The 23,673-nt window shown below is 34.9% G+C and overlaps 2 protein-coding genes and 1 long non-coding RNA gene across 3 annotated transcripts; 1 reads left to right on the forward strand and 2 right to left on the reverse strand.

Moving 5' to 3' along the window:
* Positions 1–1,206: 1,206 nt before the first annotated feature.
* Positions 1,207–2,923, forward strand: LOC133781856 (uncharacterized). The gene is made up of 3 exons (XM_062220958.1): positions 1,207–1,388; positions 1,554–1,619; positions 2,662–2,923. The coding sequence occupies exons 1-3, from the start codon at positions 1,341–1,343 to the stop codon at positions 2,707–2,709; spliced, it is 162 nt and encodes a 53-aa protein (XP_062076942.1). The 5' UTR covers positions 1,207–1,340; the 3' UTR covers positions 2,710–2,923.
* A 7,945-nt stretch (positions 2,924–10,868) lies between these two features.
* Positions 10,869–15,666, reverse strand: LOC133783875 (uncharacterized). The gene is made up of 4 exons (XR_009871000.1): positions 14,622–15,666; positions 11,993–12,501; positions 11,799–11,913; positions 10,869–11,713 (listed from the first exon to the last, which is right to left on the reverse strand). It is a non-coding gene; the product is annotated as an uncharacterized LOC133783875 (long non-coding RNA).
* Positions 15,667–16,099: 433 nt separating this feature from the next.
* Positions 16,100–18,081, reverse strand: LOC133781857 (uncharacterized). The gene is made up of 2 exons (XM_062220959.1): positions 17,923–18,081; positions 16,100–16,796 (listed from the first exon to the last, which is right to left on the reverse strand). Exon 2 carries the CDS (start codon positions 16,738–16,740, stop codon positions 16,381–16,383), a length of 360 nt encoding a protein of 119 aa, XP_062076943.1. The 5' UTR covers positions 16,741–16,796; positions 17,923–18,081; the 3' UTR covers positions 16,100–16,380.
* Positions 18,082–23,673: the final 5,592 nt, after the last annotated feature.

Genomic DNA, 23,673 nt, shown 5'->3' on the forward strand with positions numbered 1-23,673 from the left:
GGCCGGCGAGGATTGTAAATTTGGAACTGTAGTGACTCTTTTGTATTACGAACTACTTGTAAATATTTTGAAAGGCTCATGAGCAGTTTATTTACTTAACGAAAAGTACCATTTCCTTTTTACTGGTTTTCTACCTTAACCTGATTATAACACTTAGATCACGTTTTTAACCAAAGGACTCGGGTAGCGGGTCAAATTTCTGGGGTAACCAGGGCGTTACATATAGTGTTCAAATAATAGATTTATCTATTTCTATTTTAATATTTTGACAAAACTTGAGGTCTACAAGTTAATTTGTAAAAATAAAAGTTCTAATAGGTGATCGACTAAAATACAAGGTTCAAAATAGTGTGAACCCTTACAGAAAACAAAAATTATATAAATATATAATTTATTTTCATAAGAAGTTTGAACATTTTAAATAAATACATGGTCCAAAGGTTCATTTTAAAAAACATAGGGTCAAAACGGGTAATGAGCAAAAATACAGTGTTCAAATAATCAATCTATCAATTCCAATTTTTATTATTTTGACAAAACACGAGATCTAAAAGTTAATTTTTAAAAATAAAGACTTCAAACAGGTAATTGGCCAAAATAAATCTTACACAAAATATAAATTTTCTTATACATAATTTAGACTTTTTATAAAAAGAACTACGCAAAGCGTATAATAATAATAAATAAAAGTAAATGTACAACAAGTTTTTTTAACTTAGTTTTCAGTACTTTAAAATTTGTCAGAATTTTTCAAAAATCTACAGGAGGTTTGCTATACAATAACAGTGAACACCATCATGAAATAAAAAATTATGGTCAAGATGTCTTCACGTGTCTATATAAAGAACATGTTGTACGAGTATGGTCAAAATAAATCACCACCCCACAGTCTCTCAAAAAATATTTTAAAATATATATGTTTTAATAATTACAATACACTGCGCGGAGCATAATTATATTTTCTAGTATATAATAAAAAAGACTCCTTCCACGTAATCTTCCTTATAAAAATATAAATTATAAATTTTTTAATCATTAAAAAAAGATATGAAACATGTTGTGTTCTCTAGTTATAATATTGAGCACGGAATTTTGATGTAAAGAGAAAAACTTATGGCATAAGCCATAAAAAAAAAAAGTATTTGCTTTTCTTTCTTTTTTTTTCGAACTTCATGAAAATTCGAGCTGACCCCTTATATTTTTAAAAATTGCAAAAGGGGTCAATATAATTGTCCAGTTCAGTGTTCAGATTCGTTCTAGGGTTTGAAGGGTTTTCGCAAACTACTATCTTCTTCATCTTCGATTCAGCTATTCCTTTTCAACAATCGCACCCATCTCCAATGGCGCCGCCTCCAGGACCCTACTCTGGAACCAGCACTCTTGCTTTGGTAAATCAATCTTTTCTTTTCGTTTCAGAATATCTAAAAAAATTGAAATCAGTAATGAAAATTTTCGAGTTGACCTTCTTACTTTTCGCTTCAAATCTTCGATTATCATTTGTTCGGATGCTAACTTTAAAGGGTTTTTTTTTTTTTTTTTTTGTGTTTTTGCAGGTGGCTCGTGCTTCGGCATTTTCAATCGGACTCGTTTATGGAAGCCTTAAGCTCAAGTATCTACAGGTATTTCATTATATGCGTCTCTTTTCCCTCGATGTCTCATTATAAGCATCCAATTCTGACATAATTAAACTATGAATCTCGATCTGACATTAGAGTTAAAGTGCTACATAAATAGGAATCATAATGTATAGAATCCAAGGTTATGAAAGTTTGGCATTTTGAGAGGAATACATGTTTGATAGCCAAATTTCTGGTGAAGAGAATTACCATGTGAAGAATTGGGGTTGGTGTACATAAGAGTTTATTGGTTATTCTATAAATTAAATTATATGTCGTAGTGAGAACAAGGAGTCAAGTACGTGTAGATCCTGTAGCATTTTTCATATAATCGTTAAGAGAAACCTGAAATTCAATACAGGTAGGATTAGATAGTTTATTCTAAAGCAACCAATTCACACCTATTTTAGTTGATTATCATATCTATGGTGCACTTAATGCCGAAATGTGATTGTATGAGATGAAAATTCATTGTCCTGTTCTTTGAATCATGGATGCTTAGGATAAGAGTTTAGAGCTAAAAGAAGATGCCTATAACATATTAACGGTATAGACAAGGCTGTATGAATATACCAAGTTATATGTCCTTTTTGGGTGGTAAAAATGCAAACATAATTTATTAGTGAAGTACTTGGGATAGATATATTATATGCTGATGATTAATTATGGGGTGGGGTTGGTGGGATGTGCATCCTGTTTACTTGGAGCTATTTTCAAATGGTTCAACGGAGTCTCACAATGTACATAGGCAATGCCGATTTTGCTAATTTTGTATAGATATTAGTGTTAAGTGTGTTTGTGCTATTTGTAAAATGTTAGCACCTTTGGTTGATGCACTAACTGATTTGGAGTTAGTAGCCTTTGGCTGTCTACTTGACAAATCAAAATTTGCAATTTCTGATTTCGAATCTGTTGTTGTAAAAACTATCTTGTGATCATAGCAGTGTTTATGAATGCTTTTGCAAATAGTAACAATGTTTACGAATGCTTTCGCAAATTGTAACAATGTTTACGAAATCTTGTCATTTTCTTTTTCTACCCGCAGGCAAAGGCCAAGTCTCATAAGAAAGCCGAAGCAAAGGCTGATCACTAGACTTAAAATAGGGAATGAGAGCTTCATTGTGTTGGGCATGGAAATAATGCATAATAAAATTTGACTGATGTTTGTCTTTTCTTGAGATTTTTGTTGCCTATGAAGAACAACTTTGCTTATACTTCTGAGGTTTTTCTGAGAGTAATTCATTCAATACTTGAAATATCTTTACATGGTTTTTGGCCTTCATCAATGAAATAGGGACTTCAGTTTCTGTGTCGCTTTACATTTTTGTTGGGTCCATTTTTACAGCCTGTTTATTGTTGTCTTCACATTTTTGTTGGATCCATTAACCCAATAGCAAGACAAATTTCTATGTGCATTTGCTTGAAAGAGGTATACCAGTAACTCTTACTCTTAACTCCATACATGCTTGAAGAATCATAACTTGAATGATAAGACAACAATTTTTTTTTCCTTTTTCTTAAATAAGTTCCAAGACAACGAGACATTTAAAGAACACAATCCAACACAAATCAACACAGTGGAAATACGTTCAGAAATCAAAATATTTGATATAATAGGAACTAAAATCTCTTCCAAGCAAAATATTTCATAGCCCAAAGTACCCATGTATTCTGTATTCATGTAAGCAGAGAAATCTTCCAAACATTAGTCATATAAGTCATACAAAATTCATTACAATAATACAATCATGTTTGTAATGTATAGATGTAATCTGGATCATATAATCATATTTATGTAATTTGTTTGCACTCAAATTTATTATCTCAAATCGTCTGAGGCAGTTTTCTTATATATATTTTGGGCTACTCCAATAATGTATTTAATTAAAGACATCCTAATCCTAATTTATGAAATCTAATATGAGCCTATAAATAAAAGCTTACTAACAAAGTTCTTTACATCTCTCTCACCTTAAAAGTGAAATCATGAAATGACAAAGCTTGAATACAACATACTCACTCTTCATCAACAGTTCACCTTAAAATGAAATCAAATAAGTTATACATTCTTGTACAGTCAAAGATCAATCTCACAAGCTCTCGATGCAACCATTATTAACTGGTGCAATCATACTTTCTATTCTTTTATAATGCCACTTAATTAAAAAGACAATCCAGAAAACATATGAGAAATTTTGATTAACAACATACATGATTCCAGAGTCATCACTAAAATTCAAAGACAACATTTGTAATGTTTTTCTTAAATAAGTTGTTCCAAGACAATGCCAAATTAAGAGAATAAACAACCAACAAACTTGAAAGAAAACAATCCACACCAATCAACATAATCGACAAACGTGGTTTAATCACTCTAATGAGCGTACACCCTCATTCACTACAAACTACAGATGAGAATACAACATTTTGGATCGAAATTTCCCACTTTGTTTTGATCCAACAACATCTTATTAGATGAGCCCCATCATTAATTCTCCACCAGCACAGAATACCAAGATTCCTGCACATGAAATTTAGAGAATTATGTTCAGAAAACTTAAATAATCACTGTAATGATAATATTTTAATTGTCCCACCTATTGTATCGAAGGAGCATAGATATTTGATGGCAAGACTTAACCACTAAACTAATTTGAGAAAGTTCTACAGGTATATATACCCTTAAAGATTTCATTCAAAGATGTTTTCATGATGAATCTAATACAAATCTTAGGAGAACTATCAGTAATGGTTGCTATGCTGGATGCAGTAATTCATTCCATACTAACAATTCTTAAGCAAAAGAACCTCTGTTTCCATAAAAAGAATAACTTTGAACTTATCAAAACTTGAATGTTTTGAAGATTGTAATGCATCATAAGGAAGAGGAATTAGTTAATAGTTTTCTTACTTGACACTCAGTTTCTACCATTGTGCTAACTTTTTGTTATGCTAGTCTATCAATCAGTCGAGAAAGTTTCAATTATTTCAGAAAATAATCAATTCATATAAGATTTAAGATTCATGTGAAAGTACATATGTAAAGCAAAGCTAATTTTTGTCTTTTTTTTTCCCTAAGGCACTCAAAATATATCATTAGTTCAAGCATATAATTATGTGAAGTATCACCAAAGTTATATTGACTAATTAGCATTATATTAATTAATTTATAAAAGATTAACACAAAAGTTTGTCAGTTTCTCGAAGATTCTATCAATATCTAAAAGCATCAGCAACGCTGTTGCCAACAGCGTTTTGCTATTGTTTAGGTGGGTCCCTAGTCAATATAATATCAAATATTCAATAATTGTTTTGGTAACGTTGCTATGTATTTTTTTAATTATATTTGTATTAATTTAATAAAATATAATATTAAGCATTTTTTTCAATGCTAGCAACATTGTCAGCGTTGGAGATGACCTAATCGAATTCAACATGATGAGCTCAAAAGAAATTGACGGAATCATTAACCAACGTCAAGCTATGAGAATGAGACTACTAATAGAAGTAACCTAGCTATAGAATTTATTTTCATCAGTTCTTTGTCAAAATAAAGGATCGTTTGTTCTTTTTCAATATTTGATTTATCAACTCAAATGTTGTACTATTAATAAAAGAAAACAAGAATATTTGACATAGCCCAAAATATCATGACACTCCAAGGCAGCACACAAATCCAATTACAAGAAACAATTGTGTGTTTTTATATAAATACACATAGTTGGTTTGCAGTCAAATTTAATATCCGATAATATCGTAAGACATTCTAATTTATGAAATATGAAGAGAACCTATAAAAGGTAAGTAGAAAATTTATTCACATGAAAGAAGTTAGAATTGAGAAAGGTTGAATACGTACTCACTCAATCTTCATCATTCGTCTACCACTGCTTCAACTTGGGCCGAACTTTTCCTTAGACGAGTTCATCTCCGTTCAGTCTACAAATGGCAGAGGTAGTTAGGTTGGGCTCATTTAAATAAACTATAATCACTAAAATGTCATTGCTACTTTTTCTACTTTTATTTATTCATTTATATGTTTACCTTAAAGTAACGATAGTCATGTCCCATCTTGGGCCACTTCTTTCTGTCTCCCTCTCGCAAGATTTCTCTAGACGAAAACACCAAATAATCTCCAAATTCTTCAATGGTGTCGACTCCAGGAAGTCACGCAACGTCTCCAGCACTTAACAAAATGAGATTTGCAAGGATTGATGTTGACGTAGATTCAAAACCAAGGCTAACAGATGCATAAATCATAACTTTGTTGAAAGTAGATTCAACACCAAAACTCAAAGATGCAACAAATCTGAAAAACGCAAACGCAAACCCAAAATCAATTCAAAGATAACTTAATTCAAATAAACAAATAATAGAAACAACACACCGAAATTATCCTAGTTCAACAACAATTTGTTGCCTACATCCAATAGAGCTAGTCCACTATAAATATCAAATTACAAGTCTAATTAGTAATCACAGAGATCTCAACTTTTCTACGAGCAGCTATTTATTGAGTATAAAAAGCAGCCAAGGCTTCTCTTGAACCATACAATTTAACCCTCACACAATAATCCAAGAACTCTCACACAATACTTCTGAGCAACCGATTACCAAAGTAATTAGTTATACCCGCTGATATATAGGATGAACACCAAGCTAGGTACTTGGTACCCTTAAAACATTCCCAAAAAACTAAGGAAATATATACAAAACAAAACATATAAACAATCCAGTTGCTTTAAAAAGTACAATATATATAATATATTAATATATTAAACATGAACTAAAAACAAACAAACAAGAAACTAGTTACTTTGCTCTAACAATTGCCACAAAAAAAATAACAAAAACATCAAGTACCAAAAGTAACCAGTTACCCATTTATATATAAGATGAACACCAAGCTTTGTACCTGGTTACCATTAAGATGAACCCAGTTGCTTTAAAAAGTGCAATTTATATATATATATATATTAAACATGAACTAAAAAAAAATAAACAAGAAAATGGTCATTTTCCTCTAACAATTGTCACAACAAAATATAATAATAACAAAAACATCAAGAACCAAACGTAACTAGTTACCCCATGGTATAAAAGATGAACAACCAGATCGTTACCTGGTTACCCTTAAAACATTCCTGAAAAAATTTAGTAAAAATAGACAAAACAGAACATATAATCTACTCAAATTGCTTTAAAGTGCTATATATGTATATATTAGTAAATGAATTAAAACAAAATTAACAAAAAAACAAATACAAACAACAGATGGAGAACACAAAAGTAACAAATAGTCTTAAGTAACAAATGTCTTGCAAAAGTAGAAATTTAACATAGATAAGTATGCAACTAACTATTGGTCATCATTTCTTATGTGAATTATATTATAATATGATGTTTAATGCATGCATGTAGGTCCACATTTCATCTCAGGGATATTTTGGTAATTTGGCTCGTTGAGGGCATAATTGTATATTTGTATGCATGTTGGTGAACTATTGTTGAGACCGCATTTAAATGTGGATTTGTTCGAGCTATTCGGCATGAGACGATCTTTGAATTCAAATTATCGGTTTGGTCATAACAGGTTTAAGCTCGAAGCTCGGGGTGGTTTGATGACTAAAGCATTACTGGGAATTAAAGGGTAATGGGATATGATTGTATTAGTGTTTGAGAATAGCGGGAATTGGAGAGTTTTAATTATGATTAACGAGATAGGTGGAAAATGATAGTTTTGCCCTTGGGGATTGTTAAGAAAGGATGTAAGCATGGAGGGTATTTTAGTCTTTTGACCTAGGCTATATAGGTTGAAGGCTGTAGAAACAGAGCTTTGTTTCCTTCCTCACGATCCTCACCATTTCTCTTCTCCTTCCTTTGAATTTTGAAGCAAGTTTGGGGATTCAAGCTTGGAGATTGAAGCTTGAGGTCTTAGACTAGTGTTCAGCCATTGAAGAGGTTTTAATTCAAGCTTAAGGTAAGGTTCTAGTTCCATTTTATAGTGCCTTGCTCTGTTTTTGTGCTAGTTTTAAGTTTTGGAGTTTTGATCATTAAATGGAGAATTTGATGAAGTTTTGATTGGTGTAAGGCTTAGGTTTTGAAGCTTATATGGTAGATAAGTTGTGGTAATAGTTGGTGGTGTTGCTTGGTGATATTAGGAGAGATTTTATAAGGTTTTGAAATGAGTTCGAAGGGGAAAAACAAGAGTTTTTGGCTGAGTTTCAGGTGGGGCCGCGGCTCTGTTCTAGAGCGCCGCGGCCCAAGCTTGAGGAAAAGGAAGGGAGAAGCTGCTGGGTCGTTGGGCCGCGACATGGAGAAGGAGGGCCACAACCCTTGCTGGGAAATTTTTTACAGCCGCTTCTAGTTGAGGAGGCGGGCCGCGGCATGGTGAGGGAGGGTCGCGGCCCTTAGTGGCATTTTGACCAAAAGTAGGTTTTTGGCTTGGGGATTCAAACCTTAGGCCTCGGGATCAATCCTACTACCTGGTTTAGTAGGATTCGATGTCTCAGAGGCTAGGTTTTGGTCAGGGAACCTTTTGTGATTCATTTTATTGATGGAATCCCATAATTGGTTATGACCAGGTGACTGTCAAGGAACTAAAGGTTGATCGTTCTCAAGGGTCGTTCTTTTGCTAATTCTCGCTCGAACCAGATGTAAGAAAATTGCACCCGTATATGACATGCATGGTTATTATTGAGACATGTTGAGTGTTTAAATGTGGAAATTGATTGCATATTAAATGCTTAGCAAATCTTGCTTATTTGTGAATGGCACTAACTTACTAGTCAGAATTGGCAATGGTGTCAGACTATCTGTGAAGCTGTGACTTACTAGTCAAGTTCGAAGAACGCAGAGCCGATGAAAGATTAGATCTAACCGACTTCTGCGTTGGATGACTCATTATGAGCATTAATGCCGGACCGACCCTAAGTTTGATGAAAACTAAAAGCGTTTGCCTAGTTCTATGACTAGTTACTCAGAGTCGGGGCCAGAAGGCCCAGGTGACCATATCGTCACATGGCTAGAGGGAACGGAACCCACATTAGTGACTCTATGGTCACTCGGTTGGTTTGCATTGGTGACTTGCTTATCAATCACTTATTCCGTTTAAGCTAATGACGTGATCACTTATTTATAAGGGGAACAGAACCCACCTTAGTGGCTTTTACAACTGTCACACTTCTATTTAGGACTAAAAGCCCTCGATGATTATTATGATCATCGTTTGATGTTATATTCTTGCAGTATTGAGTTTTCTTGTTGGGTTTTGGCTTATGGGTGCTATGTGGTGCAGGTAAAGGGAAAGAAAAGCTCACCAAGCCTTGAGTGGAGAGCTTAGGTGGCGATGTGTACATATGCGGCCGCTTGACCACCACGGCCAAGGAGTTCTCAGAGGAACTAGGGGGTTTACCCTATTTTTGCCGCTTAGGTCGGCGAGTTGTAAATTTTACACTGTAATGACCGTTTTGGATTGTAAAAAACTTGTAAATGTTTTTATGGGCCCATGAACAATTTTATGTATTTAATAAAATATATCATTTCCTTTTGATTGGTTTTCACCTTAACCTATTAGTAACACCTAGAAGCATGTTTATAACCAAAGAACTCGGTTAGCGAGTTAAGCACGGTTCAAAGTTCACAGTAACTGTTTTAGGGTAACCAGGGTGTTACACCAGCAGCCCGCAGCTGAAGCCCAATGAAGGCCTTGCCTCCTCCAGCGACCCAACACAGCAAGCCCAGCGGACCCAGCCTTATCCGACCCTTCTCTTCTCCGAGCCAGGGCCTACGTGGCGCCTCCCCATTGGTTGGGAATGGGCCAAAACCCACTTCTGCCACCAGCCACCTTCAACCCATGTTTTGTGGGTATTGGGCCTTGCAAATTGCTATTTTGAGCTTTAAAGTTCATACTTTGTGGTATTTTAGAAAAATAGCATATTGGTCATACACCAAAATAACTAGGTTAATATTTATAATAAGATTTGATTTTTCAAAATCATATTTTATTATTAATATTTCAGATTTATTTTGTAAACCCCATTTTGTTGTTTAATTTCTTTTTAGTCATTTTCTCTCTCTATAAATAGGGACTCTCATTTCACATTTGGTATGTAATTTTTAGATAGCAAAACTCTACCAAATTTTAGTCTTATTTCTCATATTTTCTCTCTAGAATTTCATGAGAATGTCTAGCATAATAGGCTAACCTTCTTAGGAAGGTTATGATGATCCTATATGCACTATGACTTTGTTTGGTATTTTTGATTCACCATGTGCTTAAAGTTTATATATTTGAGTTATTTATTTTTTTCATCTCTATTTCTTCATCTTGTTATCTATATTTATGTTTACTAATAGTATATAGATTTTGTCAAGCAATTTCTATGTATTATAAAATTAGTGAAAATAATATAGATAATATTTTTATCATTTTCTCCATCTCATTCATATATATATTTACTTTTGCTAAAATCTATATAGAATTAGTCACGCTCTTTCTATGTATTTTATAAATAGTAAAAGTAATATTTGTGTTAGGTTTTATGTCCAATCTTTTATTGCATTATTGCCAATGGTATAATGTCATTTTTAGATTTCTCATAAGATTTATCTCATCTTTCCATGGAAAAGAATAATAATCACTTGAATACATTTTTGTAAAACATATTTGTGCTTCAATGTTAAATCTTCCAAATGAATAGTTGGGATGTGAACTTCTCATTCGTGTAATTTTTATGAATCAAGGTTTCAAATAAATAAGTATGCATATTGGTGACTCTTGATTCTTCCTACTTGTTACCTATTATTACATCACTCTTTAGTCTATCTTTATTTATAATCTATACATCTCAAAAACAACAAAAATATCACTTGTTCTATTTTCCTCATATTATTTATCTCTAAACTTTATTTATTGATTAACTTTATTTCTTTGTCTCCTTGTGGAATCGACCGTCCGATCTATACTACAAACACCGCTTAGTGGATGCACGTTTTGGGCGTTAAACATGTACCACGACCTGATTTATTAAACTTCTCATACATGAACACAATATTTTGGCCAAAACAACTATCAGTAGTAGAGAATCTCCTATTCAAACCTTTGTATAACTTAACATTTCTCCTCAAATAATACATCATGACATCAATATGCTGCATTTTAAAAAATAAATACTTATAAGACAAACTATCAAGAAACCTGTTACCCATTACAACATAACAGATTTGAAAAACAAAGAGTAACCAATTACCATTAGCTACACAACAAATTATAAAGTTTGGGTAACCAGTTACCATCAACTACACATTAAATTATACATTTGGGTAACTAGTTACACAGAGCATTGTAGCATAAAAAATGACGGTGGTAACTGGTTACCTCATCACAACATAATATAGAATTGATCTAGATCAATGAAATTTAAAAAAAAAAAATTGAAAAATGATAAACACAACATAAAAGGAAAGAAATTCACTGATGATTCAGCAAACTGCCTAGGATAATACAAACAGTATAACCAAGTCTTCTTATCAATAAAAATGAAAGTGAAATCAATTGATGGCTCAACCTTGTTATCATCATATTTCTTAAACCTAAAAAATAAATAAACTAAACAATTTTTAGAAAATCAAACAAACAATTTCAACAAAGCAAAAAAAAATTCAAAAAAAAAAAAAAATTGTACAAACTTGTTATTGTGTTTGATTTTAGTTTCAATCCAACTATGAAACTCAGAAGCTTGTTTTTCAGTGTGATCATGACCAAGATCATTAGAAAAAGGACATATATTATCCAATACAGTCATCTTTCTTTTTTGTTTACCTTCATCTTCAGAAGACCCAAACTTTGTCAGGAAATGAGACTTGACCACAGCGATCGACTTCACCTTTCTTTTCTTAGGCAAAATCGCCCCACCATCAACTACTTTTGAAGCATCATAAACAACAATTGACTAATTACTTTTATCCTCGACATAAATGCTCTCTTTTAATGGTCTCTCAACTGACTCATTTATAACTTTCCACATTTCATTAGACACGTGAAATGTAGGAGTTGAAGGAGTCGAGCATAGCAAAGATGCATCTTTAGATTGGCTCTGCAAAAAGAAAAAACAAATAATTTATAACAAATATAAAAAAAGAAAGTACTTACTTATACAATAAATGATTAAAAAAGTATACCTTAAAAGGATTAACAATATCTGAAACAATCTTCAGAGAAGGTCCAAATCAGCCCCAACTTTTCACCAAGTTCAAAATCTTGGTACCCTCCCACACAAATATCATCAAAATAATCCTAAAAAAATGAATAAAAAATTATATAAGATAGACAACATATATTTAATGAAAAGACAATTACACAAGAAATTGGTTACCTGAGAAACATGGTCAAAATCCATTTGATTTTCAGAATGTAAATCTCCACCATCAGTTTTGACAGACACAACAGTCTTAATGTCTACAAGAAAACTGATCGATGTAGCAAAATCAGCTTCAAAACTTTTCTTCAAAGAACTAACTTCATCAAGAATCAACTTTTGGGAAGCTTGGACTTCAGTCAGCTTTACATGTAACTCCTTGATTTGATCTTGGAACATCTTGTTGTAATGATCCTACATACAACTAAACAAGAAGATAAAAACATTAAAACAAAATCATGTATACAAAGTATTTTTAAAAAAAAAATGAAAAAACAAAACAAAAAACAAACCTCCAAACGCTTTTTTAGCAGAAAAAGTCCAGGCCTCAACAAAGGCATCTTCGATAGTAGAATGTCCTCATCTATCGGTGGTGGTGTTGGACAAAATTCACTTTCAAATGATAAAATTTTCAAAATACCCAATTTCTTTTCCTCCGCATTAGGAAGGACAATATTGACATCAAACTGCATTAAATTAAAAAAACAAAGAGAATCAAATAAAAAGAACATAAATTGTAACAAGTTTCTTCAATAATTAAATATGAAATGCAAAAAAAAAAGATTAAAAAGATAAATATCTAGTTACTTACAAATATAATAGATACAAAAATACAACACAAAACTTCTTGATAAGTCACACTATCCTTGCCCTGCCAATTCAATATCCTTGGAAAAGCAAAACCAACCCTCCGACATAAAAACGATGAACAAATTGGAAGTGTCTCGTAAATCCATATAAGAAATGAAAGAGGAAACCCAAAACACTTGTAACTCCAAGTATCAAGAGACTCATCTACTTTCCTAGGAATCTTCATATAAAGAGCATTCCTCTCTTTTAAAGTTGAGCACATATAAAACCTAGTTCTTTACCACAAAAGTTTGCCAAATGCAAACTTTTTCAACAAGGAAAGTTCACAATCAACCATACCAAAAAACTTGTTGTCTACCATTGTCTCATTCTGGATCCCAAACAAAAAAACTAGCCAAAAAGTGAACAATCCCCAACTTCACAACAATGTCATCCTTCATAGCATTAAAATCCTCTGAATTAAAAAGAATACTAACTTCATTTTTGCTAACTTTGCCATTCGATTTAACACCAGGGAGAAATGTTTTCCTAAGACTTTTTTTACCATCAAATATATTTAAATCAACACTACCAACACAATCTAGCTCAGTATTTAATCCAAACTCACTAATAGAAAACCGCAATACCTTATCACTAAGCTTAAACCAAAACTCAAAATTTTCTTTTTCCTGATGAAGTTCCTTCATTAAAATATTATGTACAAGTTGTGCTTGCTATGCAGTACTTGGAAAATTAAAAAAATGACCAAAAGGAGTTCTTCTAAACATAGCCTTCTACTTCTTGGTGAAAATTTTGTTCAAATCATCTATAACCTCTTGTTTATTCCATTGTTGAACCTTACTTGTGAACTGAAACTCTGGTTTGATCATATAATGCACAGCATGAAAAAAAATAGAACACAGTTACCGCAAAAAAGAAAATTAAAATAACTAATAACTAAAACATTAAAAAAAAACCATACATAGCTAGGGAAACCAGTTGCTTTAAAAGTTAACCAGCTACATTACAACCTATACAAGGCAAAAACAAATCAAATATTAAACAAGAACACTTAAAAATCACAAATAAAAATGATTGCGTAGCATCATTATAAACAGACACTCACAAAAAAAAAAAAATAGTTACTTACCAAAGTAATCAGTTACCTTGAAAATTAAGTAACACATGAAAAAGCATACACAACTAGGGTAACCAGTTACTTGTAGATTTAACAAGCTACATTACAACCTATACAAGGCAAAAACAAATCAACTATAAAACAACAACACCTAAAAATCATAAATAAAAATGATTACTTACAATCTTTATAAACAAACACTCACAAAAGAAACCAGTTGCTTACCAAAAGTAACTAGTTACCTTGAAAATTAAACAACACATGAAAAAAGCATACACAATTAGGGTAACCTATTACTTGTAAACTTAACAAGCTACATTACAACCTATACAAAGCAAAAACATATCAAATATAAAAATAGATCCACTTAAAAATCACAAATAAAATGATTACTTAGCATGATTAGAATCAAACACTCAAAAAAAAGAACCAATTACTTAACAAAGTAACCGGTTACCTTAACAATTAAACAACACATTTAAAATACGAATAATCTCAAAGTAACCATTTACCTATAACCAAAAAAGGATTAAAAAAAAGGCACAATAAACAAAAATATAGTAACCGGTTACTGAGCATATAAAAATTCGTTAATTATAAATAAACTAAGCATCATACTAAGTAAAAAAAACAACAACATTAAAAACATGATTAAAAGAAACTAAAATACATGATTGTTAGTGTCGTTGATAATCACAGGTCCAAGGTAGCACATAAATCTAATAACAAGAAAATTTAATTGGTTTACACTCAAATTTAATATATGATAATAACATAGACATTCTAATTTATGAAATATGAAGAGAACCTATAAAAGCTAATTAGTAGAAAATTTATTCACATTAAAGAAGTTAGAATTGAGAAATGTTGAATACGTACTCACTCGATCTTCATCATTAGTCTACCATTGCTTCAAAATTTCTCGTATATTTTTACCTCTATCATTATAGAATTGAGATAGTAATGTTTAGGACATGATGAATCTTGGGCCACTCATTTCCTGTCTCCCTCTGGCAAGATTTCATTAGAATATCACAGAAACGAATCTCCAACTTCTTCAATGGTGTTGACTCCTGGAAGTCAGGCAACATTTCCAGCATAGGGAGTCTTCGATTTCCAAAAACTGAAGCAAAGGCATTATTTTCAAAGGACCGCTAATCTTCCACCCACCACCCCTACCCATTCCTTCAACGAATATAATAAATCCAAATGGAGTTGTTTGAGTTTGGGAAACAACGACTCTACTGCTGATGTGTTGTTATCTATTTCTACTCCCAAAAATTCAGGCCCAATCTTCTCTACACTTAGAGAATTGTATATAGAAAGCGATTCGAGGCATGGGAGTTTCCCCAAAGGAGGCAATGTCTCGAGCTCATCACAAGCAAACATGTATAAGCTTCTCAGATCAATCAACGATATCATCCAACTAGGATTTATGGACCCACCACAATACCCCTCAATTCTTAAACAATTTAAGTTTTCATGTGGTTGCAGAGTTTCAAGTTTCAAGTACAATCTCATGGGTTTCCTTCCTTGAATAATCATCATTAAACTCCAGATGCAAGTGGACAAGAGTTGTTTTACTATGAAGTTGAGCTTCCTCTCTTCCCTGTCTTCTTCTCTGCCTAAACCATCCAACCAAATTTTACCAAGACCGACAAGTTTTGGAAAATCTCGTACTTCTTTTCTCATTTTGCAAGTGGACAGGAGCTGTTGCATTAGATTTTGCACATATTTGATGCAAAAGTGCATTTGAAGCTGAGTGTTGGAGATGATCTTATTAGCTTTTTTTTTTAGGCATTTTTGTTTTGCTTTTGAGTTCACCTATTGTAGGTGACTCTTACAAAGAAATTTAATGTGACCGTCACCACTTTTATTCTAGTGAGGTGATTCTCTTTGCGTGAGCTAGAATGACGCTATAAAAAGAAATAAAAATTCCTATAAAAAGTAGTAAAAATTGAACTTAGATGAATTTCCATTTTCGAAGTGAATATACCTCAATTTATATATTAAGTATATCACTTATATTCACTATTAAAATATTCACTATTAAATCAATGAGTGTTGCTATTTGACACTTTAAAATATCCAACATCACATAAGGTGACATCCCATGATTGGTTAGCGATACCTCATAATACTTATTAAATTCAAATAAGTGAGACCCGATAATAGATTGCACAATAGCAATATATCACCTGCTTGTGGTGTTGAGCACCAGTGGTGCCCCTTATGTCCAACTCATGTCCGGATTGTTTTGCTACAAACTTTGAAAAGTGGATACCTACTTGCAACAAAGGCATCAAACTTGGGTCATTCTACCATGAGCACTTAACTAAAGGAGCAAAATCAAGGCCTAAAAACGATCAAGTAAACGTGAGTGAAAATAAGGGGTGAAAAAAGGTTCAACAAGCACAAACATAACCCACGTGCAACACATAGTGGATCTAGCCCAACATTACACTTGTCTAATCATATTTTCAAATGAGCAAATATAAGAAGCAAAAACATGCCCATACTGATCCTATTCTCCTTCTCCAATTTGATTATCACTACATACAATCACTCAGTCAAATTAGCTTGAACACAAGGAAAGACTAAGGAACAGAAAATCAGTATTGAAGATGCAAAAAGAAGATCATTTGCAGTAACGATCGGCCTTCTTCTTAACTCGGTCATCGAGTGCATCCTCAATGGACTTCACCTTCGCTTTGGGATCGTAACTGAATTTCTTGGCTTCAACAGGGAACAGCTCCTCGTACTTCATGCGCTTCGCTGCATCAATTGTGTACTCGCTTGCTCCGCCTGAACCATCGACAGCAGCAGCAGCAGAAGCTGCTGCATCCTTGGGCTCAGAGCCATCTACAATTTGAGGATCAAGCTTAACCTTTTTCTTTTTCTTATTCTTAGTCTTGCTAATGGGTTTGCTCCGCGTAGCCAAATCTCCTCCTTTGAAAGTTAGCCTATTTCCTTTTACCTTCTCGTATGGGTCAGACATATTTATCTAAATATTTAGCTATTATGACACCACAACCAAGGTGACTGTTGGGTACCCTGCAATCACACACATTAGTTGAATAAGCTTAGTATTGTAGTCTACATAAAAACATAACAACTTCTGCTCTCACCACTTCAAAAAAAAAAATAGCAATAAAAATAACTGTCTTTGGGGAAATAAAATACAACAACAAAATCGAAAATAAGTTTCAGCAAAAGGAAAATATGGCAAAAACGACACAAACAGAAAAGTTTAATGACTCGAAATGACAACTGAAGATGCCCTGCATCAGAGTTTTAGTTTAACAATATAGTCATCAACACCAGTATAAAACTTGAAATTTATATCCAATTAACCTTTTCTACTTTTCCAATCTGGAAATTTAATTATCACTTAAGAAACTCAATCTGTCCACTTTTCCAATGTTACATTTGGAGTGACCAGTATTCTACAACTACAAATAATGAGTGCACCAATTCACAGAGTCTATAGTTGAAGAGCAAAGAGAGTGGCAAAAGAACCACAACAGCCCAAAGACGAAATACATATACAATTGAGAAGATGATCAAAGACTTAGTAGATTGCAATTGTGGGAAATGAACATCCAAACTTCAAACAGTGAAAAGATTAACATTTTCAATCATTAACAACACCCTAGAATTCATCATTATTGACCAACATCATTAATCAAAGTTTCACCAAAACTGGAACAATTTAAACTCCATAAATCCATTTAAGAAGCACACATTGCCAACATCACTAATCATCATTGTCAAAGATAAAGAATATAACCAAAAGTCATAATAGAGGCCAAAAGTTCACCAAAATTGGAGCAATCTAGACTTCATCAAACTTATCACAGCTTTCATAATTCAATCCAACAGTCAAAACTCAAAACCCACTCGGTTAATGTTTAAACCAAGAAGAAAAATCAAGAAAATATACGCATAAATTAGAAAGAGGGAAAGAAAACTCAAAATACAAAAGTTAGAATGCATATGAGATTCAAAAATTGAATTTTCTCCATCTTTAGTGATAGAGAACATGAACGTACAAATCACAAGAAATTAAAACATAATCCAAACAAAATTCAACCAACAAAAAGAAATGATTCCACGCACAAAAAAGAAAAAGTGAAAAAAATTTAGAAATATTAATGAAAAAAGGGAAAAAAAAACTCACCAGCAGAGGGCAGGGCCTGATTTTGGGTTCAAATTTGCAGTAGAAAGTAATGAAAAGGGCTCGTCACTTCTGCTGGTTCGACGCTCTACTACTTGGTTGGTTTTCCTTCCACCAAAACAATTTGGAAACCGGAGTGGAGACTTGATACGCAGCGTTTTGAATCCTCTCTTTTTTCTCCAACCGAGAGAAAAAGGTTTGGGGTAAAACTGTCCTTTCAAAATGCTGTGTGTGCTATTTTTTTTTTTTCTTTTCTCCATAAAATTATAATAATATCATCTTAATTATTAATTAAAAAAATTAACTTATTTTTGTGTAGGAAAGAAAAACCTTTTCGATTATGCGAATCAATATCTTAAAAATTTGACAATAAGATCTTAGAATTTTTCTCGTGTTCAGCCTTAGTCTGCATAGGTGCATATGCTTAGAGCATCTCACCGATAATGTATATTTTGTATCAAATTTAGCCTAAAATATGTGTCCATGTTATATTTAACCTACTTTTTTTGCATTTGTATTCTATACTCAAGGTACAAATTAGTTAAAAATAGTCAATATAGGTATTAATAATTATTGAAAATATACAAAATAATTAATTTTTTATTATTATAAGATTAATTAAAAATTAAAAATTATTTTCAATTAATAAATCGTATTAATGAGTAACAAATGAGTAATTAAAAAATGTGATATTTATTGTGGGTCAAATTTAGCTCATGCTATATTTTATACCAAAATTTTTACAAATTTTAGCATGAGTCAAATTTGGCACAACTTTTAGGCCACCATTAGAGTTTTATTTTATGGACATTGGCTAAAAAATGGTTATACACCACTTTTATAGCACTTCACTGGAAATGCTCTCATCTGACATATTTTTGGCCCAACTGGCTACAAAAATAGAACTTAATCTAGGTACTTGTGTAGAAGATAATTCCCTATGGGGTGTTTGGTATGAGATTTAAGATTGTGCGAGTAGAATTAGAGGGGATTTAGATTAAGTGAATGTAAAAGTCAAGTGTTTAAAGAGGTTAAGATTATTCTCAAATCAAGTTAAAAGATAGGAGTCACTGGGAAATACAAACCCAAGCTATTAAAAATAAATTTATCAAAACATGGATTAGATTTGAGTAATTTATTTCTTGTTTTTTTTTTTCTCTGCCTAACTTCGACTAAGTGTTTTCTCTTTCTCGAATCATCTACACGGAAGCGACGGTCGCAGTATCCATGGAAGCGCTGGTAAGGTTTGTCAATAACCCCTCTCTAGAGTTCTTGGTGGCAGGACACCCCAAGAATCGTTCATCGTTTGCAAAAAAAAAAAGGAAACACAATATCAAAGTACTACAACAAAGAAAACGAAACTATAGACAACAAAAAAAAAAGTTGCAAAGACAAAAATCAAACTTGCTTCCACGAAGAAGAAACAAAGAAACCATGATCTCAGTCACCCTCAACCCTTGGTAGAAAAGGCTTCCTTCATAACCCTTTTTCCAATCGACCACAGCCTCCGCTAACGCCGACAATGGCTTCCCCAAACTATGAGACTATAGTATGACTGCAAATTCAACTATGGTTGCCGTTGATCGCCCTCCTTCGTAACCTTATTACCAATCGACCACAACAGAAGCTAAACAAACACAATTTAGTACATAAATTAGGATTTAAAATTGATTATATTTTGTGTGTGCTAGGGTGCACTGTAAGTTGAATATAACTTACATAAGTCTTGTGTATCTCAGTCGTTCAAATACACCCAACGGTGTAAAAAAACGTCACCAGTGCAAACATTTTTAACAACTACACATAAAAATTATATGGTATCTTTTAATAGGACCCCGATTTAGTCCCTCTCAGTATGGTAGCGGGACACATTTCGCAATTCAATTACAACCGTTTATTACAATCTCCTTAATTAGGAAATTTTATGTAGTTACATATGTTGTATTCATGGCCATTGATTGAATCAACGGCTAAAGAGCTGTCTGGCAAAAAAAAGTATCCAGTGTCAGTGATTTGATAGTCACAGGCTACTTAGTAGGGGTATGACAAAAGTTTTGAGCTTTCTTGAATAGTGGAGAGAACCGGTTACCATTCTCTATGCCTAAGCTCCATATAAACTCTCCCTTTTTTTTAAGAATACACATACGCACATCTGAAAGCAAAACTGATTTTTTTTTTTTTTTTTTTAAAACTTTGTCGCTTTATAGGTCCTTCTTCCGCCATTTTTGTTTCATGCAAGTGCTATTCTCAGGGTTTAGTTTAGGCAAGCGATACTAAAAGTTTGGACGAGAAAGTTTGAAAAATAGCGTGAAGTGAGGTATGAATTTCGGTAACTTTGATTTTTTTTGGGTTTATACCTTTTTGGACTCTGTGTTTTGTTTCATTACCTGTGTGGACCCTGTGTTTTAAAAAATTACTTTTTGGACCCTATATTTTGTAAAATGGTTAAAATAGAACCCTAAACTTAATTTTGATGAAAAAAAATTGAATATAACAACACAATTTTTAAGCAGAATAGTTTTATTTTTGTTCTGAATTGTTAGTTTGGTAAATTATTTGTGATTTTAGTTGAGAAAACATTGATCAAAATCGGGTTTAGGGTTCTATTTTAACCATTTCACAAAACATAAGGTCTAAAAAGTAATTTGTCAAAACACAGGGTCCAAACAGATAATGGAAAAAAACACAGGGTCCAAAAAAGTATAAACCCGTTTTTTTTAATCTTTTTATTCTTATTTTTTTATAGTATTTTTTTTTCCATTCCAGTGGTTGTCCTTGAGAGATTTTTTTGTTTTATTTTTGGACAAAGTTACTATGCTTTCGGTTGAGTAAGGGTTTATTAGGTTTTTGGTTTTTAGGTATTTGTTGGTTAGAGCATTCCTTGGAGCACCATTGAATCCTTTGCAATGAGTGATTCCATAGTTGATAGCATAGAAATTGCATAAAAGCTAGCCCAAAGAGTTTTCGCTTCGTTACGAACGCAACACTAACGCGAAACTGAAGACTAACATGCACCATTCTATTATTATTTGCATGTTGCATGCTGTTTATGTTGGTATAAAATTAAAAAATAAATTTTAAACATTTTTTGTATATGGCCAGAGGGTTTTGTATTTGACTGTTTAAATCTACATTTATCGAATTAAAGGTTACTTTAGGTACTAGATTAAAAATGTACGCCCTGGTTTTCCCACGGGCTGTTTAGCAGGGCGAGCCTCGGACTAAACCTGGTTTAGTCCGAGGCTCCCGCAGGCCGGAGGTTCTTTTTCCAGGACGGACCCTTGTCAGCTCGAGGGGGTCCTGTTTGCAGCTCGTACTTGTTGCCCAGGAGCTGAGAGTGACATCCGAAGGCCACGGACGGGAGCAGCTCGGGTTACGAACTGCTCAGGTCACGAGCTTCTCAGGAAGCTCCGACCCTATGGGAAGTCAACACGCAAGATAAACGTGCATATTCCTGCCATCACATGTCCGATATCCCCTTGACTTCTCGGACACGCAGCAGGAACGTGCGTATTCAGACACCCACGGACGGGTTGGGCCGTGCGGCCCATTATCTCCTTCCATACTGATTAGACCACACTTGTGTGTCAGGTTTAGGAATTAATCATGAATGTCACAGATTTGATATGACAAATGGTAAGGTCACGGGATGACCTCCCTACCAACTTCCAGGTGCCTTCTCCTATAAATAAGGAGACCCTGGGAGTTGATAGGGGTTGGAAAAAATAGTCCTTGGAGAAATATATACTTTGTAAACCAAATACCCAGAGAATATCAATAATATGGACTAGTGGAGTAGAAGGATTTTAACCTTCGAACCACTTAAAAACGTGTCTTGAGTCACCTAGTTCTTTCCAAAAGATTTCATATCTGTGACGGTTCTACTTTTAGTACTAACCTCTTTCTCTTCTTCTTTTAATTATCTGTTGCCGAAGAACCGCGTCAACAGTTTGGTGCTTTCATTGAGAGCAAGTCCGATTAGTACTACCACAAACATACAACTATGGTGACCACTCGATCCAAACATGGCAACGAGACAGAACAACATGATGGGCAGGAGGCCCACCATGTTGCCCTCCCTGATGAGAAAATTCCTGAAGTCCAGCAGAGGCCAAGGAAGCAGCCGGCGGGCCAAGACGACACTGGTAGTTCAGCGCCCCGGCCGCCTAATCCGAATCCATGTTATTACACTGCGGTGGAGATGGAGAATGCTCAGCTGAGGAGCCAGTTAGCAGCAGTTGGTCAGCAAATCCAGGATATTCTGAGCCGACTACCCCCTCTCACAACCAACGGTAACGTTGGAGAGAGGCAAGGCGAGGCTCCTAAGTCTTGCTGGAGTAATCGATCCAGGCATAGCCGTTCGGGTAGACTTCCTGCAGCCAACTCCACCCCTTCATCACACCATCAAGAGGCGAACTTCAGGGAAATGGCTCGGACCGAACAGCAGCAGTACAGCCGTTCGGTTAGGACGTCAACCCCTAGCTCTCAGCCTTCCTCGAGGACGCCCAGAAGAGATCGAGGAAATTCCCAAAGAAGGGCCGAGGAGATCCGGAGACGTCAGCCCGTCCCCGAAGAACGTCCAGTTCCTCGTCCAGCTCGCCCAGCGTGAAACCAGCAAGTTGGCAGGGCCTGGCCCCCACCAAATTTAGTCCGTCCGGACGGCACTAGGATCGCCTCTCCGGTCAGGCATCCTCCTTCTCCCATCAGATATCCATCTCCTCAGCCCGTCCGAGACATCCCGACCTACGGGAATAGCAGGAGGGGCCTGCCGTCAGCTGGACCCTCCTGGCGTGGCAGGGTGCCGGAGGAAGGATCAGGTCATGGCCGCCAAAGACGCACTCCGAGTCTGTCCAGCAGGAGTCACTGGACCGGCAGTGCACGGAGTGATCTTTCGGGAGGAGACCTGCGCCAGCGACTAAGTTCAGCACAAAGTCACCATACTACCCAGGGAGGCGACCTTCGAGATCGCCTCAACTCTCACAGAGAGGATCGAGTTAGGGATGGTAGCCAGGCCCGCTCAGTTGGGGTCCGATCCAAAGTACGTAACGGCGGGAATGCCCCAAATGACCTATCTCAAGATAGGAGGGGAAACAACCCGCCTAATATGTACAACGGGTCCGGAGCTGTTGAACAGCCCCGGAATAACCCAGGATCTCAGGACAAAACCCTAGAGCGCTTAACTCAGATGGAGGAGCTGATGAAGAAGCTCCTATCGGAAAAGGAAAAAGACGAATATGATTCAGGGGATGAGATGGAACTCTTCGCCCCCAATATAGCAGCAACGGCATACCCTTCTGGCTTTCGTATGCCCCACTTGTCAAAGTTCAACGGGGATGGAGACCCGTCTGACCACTTAGGGATGTTCAACACCCTAATGATGGCTCATAACATCGGACCGGAGCTTCGTTGCTTGATCTTTCCTTCCACCCTAACTGGACCTGCCAGGCAGTGGTTCAAGCAAAGTAAAAGGCAGTCAATCAGCTCCTGGAAGACCTTTTCGGCTGACTTCAAGAGGGCATTCCGCGCCTCTCAGGCCGCCCGAGTCCAGGCCGACTCCCTAGCTAACGTGAGACAGCAACCTGGTGAGACGCTGAAAGCCTACTTGAGCAGATTTGCAAATGTTGCTGCTCGAGCCAATGACGCTGACGACAGCTCCAAACTCATGGCCATGAGGACCGGGATCCTAGTCGGCGGAGATCTGTGGAAGGATATTCAAAGGAGGGGGGTCAGCTCGGTTAGTGAATTCCTTAACAG

The sequence above is a fragment of the Humulus lupulus genome, chromosome 6, assembly GCF_963169125.1.
Source record: "Humulus lupulus chromosome 6, drHumLupu1.1, whole genome shotgun sequence".
Lineage (NCBI taxonomy): Eukaryota > Viridiplantae > Streptophyta > Magnoliopsida > Rosales > Cannabaceae > Humulus > Humulus lupulus.

Bases quoted from the DNA above. Each gene is read 5' to 3' on its own strand.
- LOC133781856 (XM_062220958.1), top strand. From the start codon at position 1,341: ATGGCGCCGCCTCCAGGACCCTACTCTGGAACCAGCACTCTTGCTTTG. The intron at 1,389-1,553 runs GTAAATCAATCT...GTGTTTTTGCAG, and splicing joins GAACCAGCACTCTTGCTTTG to GTGGCTCGTGCTTCGGCATT. The intron at 1,620-2,661 runs GTATTTCATTAT...TTCTACCCGCAG, and splicing joins TTAAGCTCAAGTATCTACAG to GCAAAGGCCAAGTCTCATAA.
- LOC133781857 (XM_062220959.1), bottom strand. From the start codon at position 16,740: ATGTCTGACCCATACGAGAAGGTAAAAGGAAATAGGCTAACTTTCAAA.